At 47.6% G+C, this 10,593-nt stretch overlaps 2 protein-coding genes across 3 annotated transcripts; both read left to right on the top strand.

The window, feature by feature from the left end:
• Positions 1–70: 70 nt before the first annotated feature.
• On the top strand, positions 71–10,137 carry LOC116925393 (sorting nexin-32). 2 transcript variants are annotated; one of them, XR_006648204.1, is made up of 8 exons: positions 71–226; positions 293–766; positions 842–1,116; positions 1,199–1,329; positions 1,432–1,608; positions 8,520–8,586; positions 9,452–9,940; positions 10,008–10,137. XR_006648204.1 is itself a non-coding variant. In XM_032932083.2 (7 exons), the coding sequence occupies exons 2-6, from the start codon at positions 348–350 to the stop codon at positions 8,556–8,558; spliced, it is 1,041 nt and encodes a 346-aa protein (XP_032787974.2). In that variant the 5' UTR covers positions 71–226; positions 293–347; the 3' UTR covers positions 8,559–8,586; positions 9,452–9,990. The 2 variants fall into 2 exon arrangements, 1 of the variants encoding a protein (XP_032787974.2); XM_032932083.2 differs by lacking the exon at positions 10,008–10,137 and having other exon boundaries at positions 9,452–9,990.
• LOC116925386 lies at positions 1,623–8,478 on the top strand. Its single transcript, XM_032932062.2, is given in 4 exon segments — positions 1,623–4,731; positions 4,733–6,580; positions 6,582–7,433; positions 7,435–8,478. Coding segments are annotated over 4 exon segments (3,579 nt in total). The 5' UTR covers positions 1,623–4,224; the 3' UTR covers positions 7,807–8,478.
• Positions 10,138–10,593: the final 456 nt, after the last annotated feature.

Raw genomic sequence — 10,593 nt, 5'->3', positions numbered from 1 at the left:
AAATAAACCGCCAAAATCGGACCGCCATTGAAGCTTTGGCGCGCGTCGTCTGCTCTTCCATGCTCATTAATCATCCATGCATAAACAAGTGAAATCTTGGGAAGTTCTTTCACGTTGAATTTCTTTTTTCAAAATTATTTAATCGTTAATTTACCTTATATTAAAAAGAATGATGGCACCATGAAACTAGACTTTATTAAACTATTCCTCAATCTACAAATTGCTGGTATGTCATTAAATGATAAAATTATCCTTCAAGGGAGTTAACAGTGTTGATTAAAAATCTGTACAGCCTATTGACGTTAACAACGCCAGCAGTTGTTTTGATTTGTTCGAATCGTCAAAGAATGGATGAAAATAATCTGAGGACTGATGGCAATATGTCTAGAGAGCAGTCTTGCTTTGCTCAGGATGAGGGTTCTGATACGGAAAGCGAACAAACTGTGACCAGTAGTTCCAGCTCGTCTGCCTCTAGTCCAATGCCAATTGAAGATTTAGGACCTGTATTCAATGTCAAGGGTATTCGTGCCACTGCAGACTCTTCGGTTTTGACATTCCGCATCTCGAGAATTGATGACCCAGAAATCAGAGATTCCTGGTGGGAGGTAACGAGAAGTTATGAAGAATTTGAAGCCTTCAATCGGTTGCTGGTGGATTGCCAAAAGTTTGGTGGGATGATATATCCTCCTTTGCCACCACCATTGACATCCAAGTATGAAGAGAATTTTGCTGAAGCTCCAATCATCCATCGAAAACAAATTGAAAGGTGTTTTCTCTTTGATTTTGCTATCTTAACAACATTGTCAAGACTAACAAAACATATTGTTCCATTTTCTTCTAGGTACTTGCAAATGGTCGCTTTGCATTCCACGTTAGGCAGGTCGCAAGCCTTAGCCGATTTTCTGTCCCCAACCTATGTGATAGCAGAAAAAACCGGTCGTAAAGGGCTTTTCGCCAAGCTTGCCGAGAGCTTTGCTGGATCTTCCCAGCCGGCTAAAGTGCCCCTTCGAGATATTGAAGAGTTTTTCCAAAACGAGCGTGATTGGTCGGCCAACTATTCAATTCATCTTAAAACCACATTGAATGCCGTGCTGACCGTCATTCATTCGGAAAAAAGTAATAGAAATTTGAGAAGAAACTGGATCATGTCTCTATTTCCTTTTTGCGGTTTCCATTCTTTTTTTTTTTTTATAATTAGAAATCATTGGCCAACTGAAACACCTGTGCACAGCTCTTTCGATGAATGCCCCAAGTTCGTACCAGCAGGAAACGAGCCGCATCCATCATCAACTCCATTCCAAAATGGCAGATTCGTTTCTCAGTATACAGGTATATATTATTGATTACGACTAGAAAAAAATTCGGTCATTTGACGTTTCTCTTTTCTCTCTCTCCCCCCACCCCCCTGCTGTCCCCACGCTGACGCCTTAGGATTTGACGGAAGACGGACTTCAGAGGGGTTTATGCGATTTCTATTGCATTTGGGACCTGTACCTACAGTACTTGGCCAACGAACAGCTGATGCTCAACCGACGTACGGCATTACTCATCAACTACGAGAACGCCAACCGCAATTGGGATAAGGCCAAAGCCCATAAACGAGATGAGGTACTGTCATTTCTCTTGTTTCTTGCCACCTTGTCTTGGCATTTCTCATCGTTGTGACAACTGCGTATGACCGTCTCGGCGAGCGCACACTCGTGACTCTGAATAAGAATCCTGACTTGCTTCTGCGTCATTTCCGTGCCATTTGGTACAGCGTTTTCCTCGTCAATAATCTCCGTTAGATCGACTCTAACGTGACTGAATGTTTTTGCTTACAACGACACGAGCCGTACGATTTGAAAGGATTTCCCGTTTTTGGAACATCACTTTCCTCTCTTTTTCCCTATGACACTGCGGGATGGGAAAAGATTTTTTTCTGCTGAAAAATGCCGTTTTGAATTCTTCCTTTTTTTTTTCGTTTTCGATTGCGTTCTCTTCTCTCATCGCTTACCCCCTGACTTTAAAAAAAGGCTAGTATCAACCATGTGTTTTTCGTTTGTTGAGCAGTTCATTCGTAAGAGTCATCTGGAAATTCCCTTTGCAGAGAGAGAGTAAAGGCCAAAAAAAAAAAGAAAGAAAACGAATATTTCTTTTGGTTTTATCCCTGACAACTAGAAGAAAAAAAGATATTTTTCCCGGCGGGGGTTGTTAGTAAAATAACGGATCATCGCCACTTGTGTGCATCATTGGCGTGGAACCGTCAGCTGCAGCTCCTGCGGCTTGGCACCGGCTTTAGGTTATCAACCCTCTCTTTCCCTCTTCTCTTGTTCGCCCGTGCAACAACAGCATGCCATAGGTGGTTTTTATTTTTCCTTTTCTTTTCTTTTCTTCCTTGTATTAATCTTTATGGAAAAGACGTAGCCGAGCTGTTGCTCTGACTTGTCGAAATTCCCTAAATGGGAGGATGTTTACCGTTACGCTTCTTCAGCTTCCAGTTCGGATGCAACGAATGTTAACGTATGTTTATTGCGTAGTCATTTGCCATTTTTTTTTTTTAAAGGAACGTGGTCTCGGTTGGTTGAATTTTTTTCAAATTTCGCGCCCAGGTTTTCTGGTTCGCTCATTAAAAAAAAAAAATAATAATAATAATCAAGTGCATTGGCATCGTGTGAATTTGAAACACCTTTTTGATGTTACGTGTACCCGGGAACTCGGAAGTCCCGGAAGCACCATGAAGCCTATTGTACATCGTAGAAGGGGGACGTTGTCTTCGTGAGACTTTCATTTTCTTTCTCCCCACTCAATTTTTTTTTTTTTTTTAAATTTTTATTCTTAATGAAATCTGGAAATAGTTTTTCAGGATAGAGGGGTGGGGGGGACTGGCCAGATGTTGTAATTGATGCCGTATTTAGAGGAGGAAGCGAAACGTTTAGTGGGTTTATCAAATGGTCATTGCACTGATGCAGCGGGAATCATCGTCGGAAAAGCGACGGTGAATTTCCTTCGACATTTCCCACCAAACTCGTCTTTTTGTTTTAACGTTTATCTATTATTTTGGTCTTGCTCCGTTGATAGCAGCATTACGCCTCCGTCAGACGACCAATATACGTATGAGAAAGCGAAATGATTGCGATGAAATTTACGTGAGAAATCAAACGGTTCGGCCAATAACGCCCGGCATTTTAAAAAAATGTTGATTGTCGCAGTAAACTGTCAATGACAACAGATGGCCACCAATTTCCTATTGAAGATGATTCAATTCATCTTTAGAAAAAAAAAACACAAAATTTCCCTTTTTTCTTTTTTTCAAAATAGAAATGAAGACACGCAACAACAAAAGAGAGCAAACTGATGGCAATCGAGATCGTCTGATTGTTTCTATTTTTTTATTGTTTAAAAAAACAAAAAAAAAATCTTGGAAATTGGTACAAACAGAGAAAAAGGTGAATTCGGATTTTTCCAAAGGTAGAAAGGTGTTTTCTTTGATGACAATGGACTGAATTGAGGAGGGAAAGGGGGGTAGAGAGAGAGGGTCGTTGGTCTTTTTTATTCCATCTCGTCACGGCCGGCAGACGTTTTCTTATTTTTCTCATCGGGAAGGTTGTACTACTACTTCCTCCTCCATCCCTCGAGGAAGAGGAGGAGCGATGAGGTCTTTTGCCCGACCGCACTGATTCCAAACGAATTTTATTATTTATTTATTTTTATCTCGCGGCGCTCTCTCTCTTTCTTTCTCTTTTTCTCTCGTACGCGTCCATACCCCACCTCTCATAGTCCCGTTGGTCTTTCGGATCTGGCGTAGCGTCCGTTTCTTTTCTTCATTCCGACAAGTGCAACGGCTGTGCGAGGGAAAACATTCCACGTGTACACCTTAAGGGCGGAAGAGAAGAAAAGAAGAAGAAGAATCACGGGGTGTGTGTTATAGCGGCGTGGAACATCTTACCACCGCTGGACGCCACCTTTGAAAGACATTGGCCGGCAACTGATCGGTCAGACTCAGAAGGTCCTCGAGCGTCCGCCAGTCAAGTTCTCTTCCGTCCCCGTGCAATTCCCTGCTAGGCGTTTTGAAATTTGTTGCTCTTCAGTTGTGCTTGTGTGTTTGACTGATTGCGTTTGAAAGAAAGAAAGAAAGAAAGAAAGACAAAAGTGGGCGAAATTAGTGGCGAATTCTCGCTGGATAATGTCTTGAAATCTCAATTTGTTCGTGGTAATCTTTTTAGCCTACACACCAAAGCCGATATGTTGAGTGCGCTTGTAGTACTTTTGATGGCCGCCGGAACGGCCGTGGCCGACGCCAACGTTGACAAAGTGGTGACCGATCGAGCCGAAAAGGCCATTTTAACGATCCGCGTCGATCAGAAGGGCTCGTCTTACATCATCCATCCGGATCTGAATCGAATGGAAGCCGAGGCTTTGCTGGCCGCTTCGCGCACCAACAACACGTCCTTCTTTTACAACGTGACCGGAATGACCGAAGAGGCCCGTTCGTCGCCCACCTACCAGACGACGGCCAGCGCCAAACTGTTCGAAGCGCTTTTGAGTAATATCAAGACTTCGACTCCGTCGTTGGTGCCGATACCCGATCAGGCGACGGCCCGTCACGATACGGAATGGGTGGTTCACAATGGCGACGCTATCAGCGTCGAAGACGTCACTCACAAAGTTTTCCACGCGGCCACCAACCGCGTTTCGGCCCAGCAACACCACCATCATCATCATCATCCGCTGTTGGCCGCCCTGCCGATGGCTCCACAAACCGGAACAGTTGATTCCGTCGTCGTTGGTCAAAGCTCGGCCACCTGTCGTTCGATTGCCAACGTCGACGACCGTTGGCTATCCGCCCAACAGGATCATCGATAAAAGAATAGGAGGACTGCCTCCGGCGCGTCCGGCACGTCCGGTAACGAAGGCGGCGGCCACAACCACGACGACAACTAGAAGGACAACAACTCCGTCGACGACGACGATCAAACGCGCGGAAGATCCCAATTTGAGGTCGATCAACAATCCGCCGGAAGGAGAACAAGATTTCTATGACGAAGACGAGTACGAAGAATACGAAGAGGAAGTAGCGAGCACGACGCTGAAGACGACCAGCACTAAACAGCCAACAGTTCCGACTTCCTTTTCGACCAAGAAGGCCATCATCGTCAGCCTTCCGGCCCGTCCATCCACGTCAACGACGGAAAGGGGCTCACCAGTTGGAATGGCTTACCTCCCTCCAAGTTCGGTCGTAACCAACAAGAATGGGATCCTCACGCTGTCCAAGACGAACACGACAATCCCGCCACTGACGACCTGGAGGCTTCCGGAATATACAATCAAAACGGGTGGCAATTCTTTGGGCGGAAATAGCGTCAACAGCAGCAGCCTCGTTACCAAAACGGAACCGATGTCGGCGGCGTTGTCGTCTACGACCAAACCGACGACGACGACGACGACGACTAAACCGACAACAACAACAACAAAAGCGGAAGCGTTTGATCTGGCGGATTTTTTCGCCCGTGTGGCCGGAGATGCCAGCGAAGTGTTGATGGAACCTTCGATTCCGGCGGCCAACACGAAACCCGTCAGCGATAGCTCCATTTTGGGCAACCTGTTTTCGTCGGCCGAGCGCAGGCGCCATGACGAAAACGAAGGCCGTCCGAGTTCGGCGTTTCCGTCCGGCAATTTGAACCCGCCGCCACCGCAGCGCAGCGGCAGCGTCCACAATTTGAACCGGCCCGGATTGTTTTCGGCTTTCAATGCGCCTCCCGATCAGGCGGATGCGTCGCCGGGTGACGAACGATCGCGAGCAAAGAACGCATTCCAATCCGTTCAGCGTCAACGGTTTCCGGCCGCCAGCGGTGGATTCCGGCCCATGGAACACCATGGCCAGCATCGCGGAAAGGGCGACGTTGGCCACCACACGGTACCCAACACGGACGCCCTCATTCCTCTGTACTCGACTCCGGATCTTCCGGCCCTTTCTGGAATTGCGCGCGTGACGGAGCAGCCGGGCGAGGTCGATGTCATCACGGCTCCGTCCCAATGGAATCTCATCGTCAAATCGAGCCTGACGTCGACGTCGGATAAGATGAAATCGGTGGCCGACATTCCAGTCCCCGTCGGATCGCTGTCGCATCGTCACGGCTACATCATCGACCAGATGGAGTCGTCGGAAGGCTCGGAATCCATCGCCGCCCAGCCGGAATCGATGGTGGCAAGCGACGGTCTCATGCAGCACCAGGATTCGCCCTCCAGGCTGGGCGTGGCTATCGATTACGACGAACACTCTCAGATTGGCCAGGACAAAGGGTTGAAACCTCATCCGGCCACGGGCGCTCCTTCCGCCGAGTATGTCTCTTACGAAGACTACGAAGATTACGCGGAAGAGCCGGCCGCAGAGCCGGCCACCAATCGATCGAGCGCCGCTTTGAATTCGTCTTTCGATCGGCGGAAGCTTGTCGTTGAGGAACCGATTCCGCCGTCCTCGTCTCCATCGTCCTCGTCTCCATCGCCCAAACTGCCCCCGCTCCCTTACGGACTCTTCAATTTGGGCGATTTAGAAGAGGAAACGTCTCCGGCCGCCGGAGCTTCCGGCGCTTCCAGCTCTGGAGGAAATGGAGGGTTTCGGCGCCGCGTTTCCGGAACTGATCAGCAATTCCGTCCGGCGATTAGGGGTGCCAACGTCGCGCCCTGCCACTCGACCCGCGGCAGACGAACCGCATCGGCATCATTTGGATGTGGAGGAAAAGCGGCCGGAAGTGTTCCAGTCGGAGCAGGCCATCGACGCGTACGACAAAAAATTCCGCACCGTCGAGGTGGACGCCGATTTGCCCGTCAACACCACCACCATTCCGCACGATTCGGGCGCCGTCTACGGCAGTGCCGCAAGCGGCGAACTGAGCGGGGCCGCCTTGACCTACATCCTGATCGGCACCTTCGGCGGCTTGAGCCTGCTCTTCCTTTGCGCCGTCGGCATCACGATCCGCTGCCGCAAGAGGCGCTTCATGTTCAGCACGTTCGCCACGTCGATGATGAGGCGTCGCCACGCCGACGACGAGGAGAGCCAATCGGGTAGCCCGAACGCGTTGACGGGGCGCCGCATGGCCAATCAGCAGCTGGCCGGCGAGACGGGCGGCAAGGGCGAAGTGGCCGGCGAGGCGGCCACCCACAAGCTCGGCTCCTGGTTCACCGGACGCAATTCGGTCAGCAGTCTGCACGGCGGGTCGCAGGTCAGCCGCGGGACGCGCAAATTGCGCGCCGAAGTGGCCCTGCCCAGGACGACGCCCAACACTCCGGGCAAAGCGTCGGCCGGTAGCAAAACGGTCACCACTCGGGCGTATTTCACCGACGGACGAACCGGTTCGACCCGCGATCTTATCACCACCAACTCTTCGACGGCCGGCGGATCGTCCGACTCTTCCGGAGCCGAATCTCCCGACATCCCTGCGGCCGAGTCGCCTCCGCACGCCGCACCGCAATTCTTGGCTGCACACGTCCTATTCGATGAAGGATCGCGGCAACAGCCTGTCGGAGTTGCGCGATTCTTCCTACTACTGTCTGACGCACGACCACGCGGATGCGGCGTCGTCGGATGGCGAACGGCCCCGCTCCACTAGCGCCACGGTCCGCTCTCCGCTGCATCACTTTCGTTCGACGGAAGGTTTGGATTCGATCGAATCCATTCCGCCCGACTTGCCGCCGAAACGCCAACAGCAGCGCTTTTCCATGGGCGATTCCATGTCGGTCGTCGATCCGATGGGCTCCCACTTGACCATCCAGACGGAAGCGTCGGCCACTAGCAATTGGGGCTCCGTCGAAGATAGGCTCATTTGAATGGGCATTTGAGTTTCGATTTCGTTTCTTACTTAGTTGCCCTTTTTTCTGCCCCATTTTTTTTTTTCTTTTTTCAAGTTGATTCTTTCCGGAATTCCGTCGATATACGTTGCGTATTTTTGATTTTTTTTTTATAATTCTATTTTTTAACCCGTTTCGGGGTTCCATGACAGGTTGTCACCCATGGCAACCAAAACAAGGGCTTACGTTTTGTTTTTGTTTTTGTTTTCCTCTTCTTTTGTTTTACAACCTCAAGGAAAACAGGTGTGTGGCTTCGGTGGCGGACTTGTGTCTCTCCTTCCCTTTCAATTCAACTTAAGTTTCGAATTAATTTTTTTGTTGTTGTTGCACTTCCAGTTGATTTTAAATAGGATGGAAATTGATGTGATCGAGGCTGTCGTTGTATTATTTCGAGCCGATCGATATGTTAGATCGCACATTTTATTTTTATTTTTTAGCCCCTTTTTTTTTTGGTTTAAAGCGTGTTGTCAGATCACGCCCCTTCCTATGCGGCCCGCTTGCGTGTCAACTCCCAAACGCCCTCTCCGTTGCGCTCAACTTTTAATCTTGCAATCGGTTGAGTTGGTTATCCACCAAAATCAATAAATGAAATTTAAAAAATAAATACCCCACAAAAACAACAAACATGAATACATCTGTTTTATCAAGTGACTTGCCAATTGTGATTGACGTTTGATTTTCCGATTGCATAGGCTGAAGCGGCTAAAAAAGGCGGCCGAAACGGCGTTTGAAGAATGTTCCGACGTGGCCCGTCACGAAGTAAGTCCCGTCAATTTCATTTCACCTTTCTTTGTTTGTCCATTTTATTTTTAATTTTGAGTCACGTGACTGTGGTTTTCGCCGTGCGTATCGTTTGGCGGGTTATAAATCGATCAAAGTCATTGGCCTTGTCGATCGAGTGGACACTACGAAACGATCTGCCCATCCTTGTCCAGCTAGGCCTTCCTCTCGCTCGAATCTAAACAACGACGTTGAAACATTTTATTATTATTTATTTTTTATTTCTCTTTTGATGCAATCGATTCGGCAGCAAGGGGAAAGAACAGGTTAACCTTGGTAACTCAATCGATTAGTAAAGTCATCGCAGGCGAATATAGGCGTTGGTGCCCAAAGTAGAAATGTCCGACTATTTGAATTTTGTCCTGTGTTTCCGCTTTTTTTTGTGTTTTTTTGTGTGTGTGTGTGTGTGTGTAGTGTTGATAATAATTACGTATTATGGCAGACCCTTTCGGTTTTTCAACCGTTTTAGACGTGGCCATTCCTTCAATTACAAAATATTGTGCTCGTCGTAAACATCCGACGTGTTGGCATCTGTTCCACATAGTCGAAGGCCAACATCCTCTGCAAGCCCAAATAGTTTTTCTTATTTATTTATTTACGTTTGTTATTATTATTATTATGTTTTCGAAAGCAATGAGGAACTTTTTAAGTACTGACTCACCCTATTAACCATTTTCATGAACATGACTGGGCGTGTTCTCATTCTTATTGCGTCAGCAGCGCTCAAACATTTATTTTTTGTGTGTGTGGATGTTATTATTTTTTTATTTTTTATTTCTTTAAAGAAATGGTGATAAAACGTAACGGAATGATGATCTCAATTTCATGTTGTGCGTCCATGTAGATCAAGGCTTTTCAAAAGCAGCGCGTCCAAGAAATGCGCCTGAACCTGACACAGTTGGCGAGAAGTGAATTGGCTCGAGCGCGCTCCATACGCGCCTCCCTACAGCGAGCGCTGGATCAAGCTCGACTCTTCCCAGTTCCAGATGACCCGCATCTTTCTTCTTTGTATTCGTAAAGCTCTTCGTCAGACGCAGAGCACGAAGAGAGACGGAAACATTCCAGCCAGCGAACGATGCGTCAATTCCACAACATCTAATTATCAATGGAATTTTACATTATTTTACCTTCTAATCCATTTCTGTAATCGTCATTTTTTTTTGGTTTTTTCTTTGTCCCTGCCTTTTATTTTAGTCGCTCTCATCCAAATATTGTTTTCTTTTCTTTCGCCAAATGATTCGTTATAGTCACGTCATGTTCCAGCGCCCAAAACAGTCTGTCCCGCTCCCGTCATTTGCCAATCGCTGTCCAGGATAATGAAGTATTCCTAATAGTAAGTTATGCCGTCAAACTAAAAATAAAGCATGTTTTAATTCCGCTTAACTTAATCCACCTTTTAGGCGACTTGAAACAAAACTTGAACGTTCGCTTTGAATTCTCTTGTTTTTGGTTAGCGCTCTAACGTTAAACACGCGTAACAGATGGCGGATATTATTTTTGGGCGGGGGAAAGGCGCCTGATCGTGATGCGATGGCCGTGAAAGAAAATCAAAAATCGGCAAAAACATCCAAAAGTAAATTGTTAACGACCGACCGACGTCAGTCGACAGCGCCACACACGGCGTCGGCCCAACGCCATTAACGGATAGGTGTAATCCCTGTTGATTCTATATTTAACACGATGACGCATTTGGATAGAGTCGTAGGTGGGGACAACACCAAACAAAAAAAACAAAAAAGGCAGAAGCGAACAGCGTAAAATACACACAAAAAAAAAATGCAAAAAAGGGGAATCCGGAATTGGTTGGTTTCTCTTGTGTGTATAGTTTTGTTGGGGAGCGCGGCGAATGGGTTGCGTTGCGCGCACGCGTTTGATATTTCATACCCACAGAGTATAGGTTTATACAGGACGGGCCGACTATTTTCTTTCCGCCGCCCTTTTGGCGTTCCATACAATTCAAAGTTGCTGCTGGTTTTTTTTTGCGTG

This window comes from Daphnia magna, linkage group LG6, assembly GCF_020631705.1.
Source record: "Daphnia magna isolate NIES linkage group LG6, ASM2063170v1.1, whole genome shotgun sequence".
In the NCBI taxonomy this organism is placed as follows: Eukaryota; Metazoa; Arthropoda; class Branchiopoda; order Diplostraca; family Daphniidae; genus Daphnia; species Daphnia magna.
The sequence above is the reverse complement of the archived record's forward strand: the minus strand, read 5'-3'. Positions and strand labels throughout refer to the sequence as shown.

Bases quoted from the DNA above. Each gene is read 5' to 3' on its own strand.
- LOC116925393 (XM_032932083.2), top strand. From the start codon at position 348: ATGGATGAAAATAATCTGAGGACTGATGGCAATATGTCTAGAGAGCAG. The intron at 1,117-1,198 runs GTAATAGAAATT...TTTTATAATTAG, and splicing joins CGTCATTCATTCGGAAAAAA to AAATCATTGGCCAACTGAAA. The intron at 1,609-8,519 runs GTACTGTCATTT...CCGATTGCATAG, and splicing joins AAGCCCATAAACGAGATGAG to GCTGAAGCGGCTAAAAAAGG.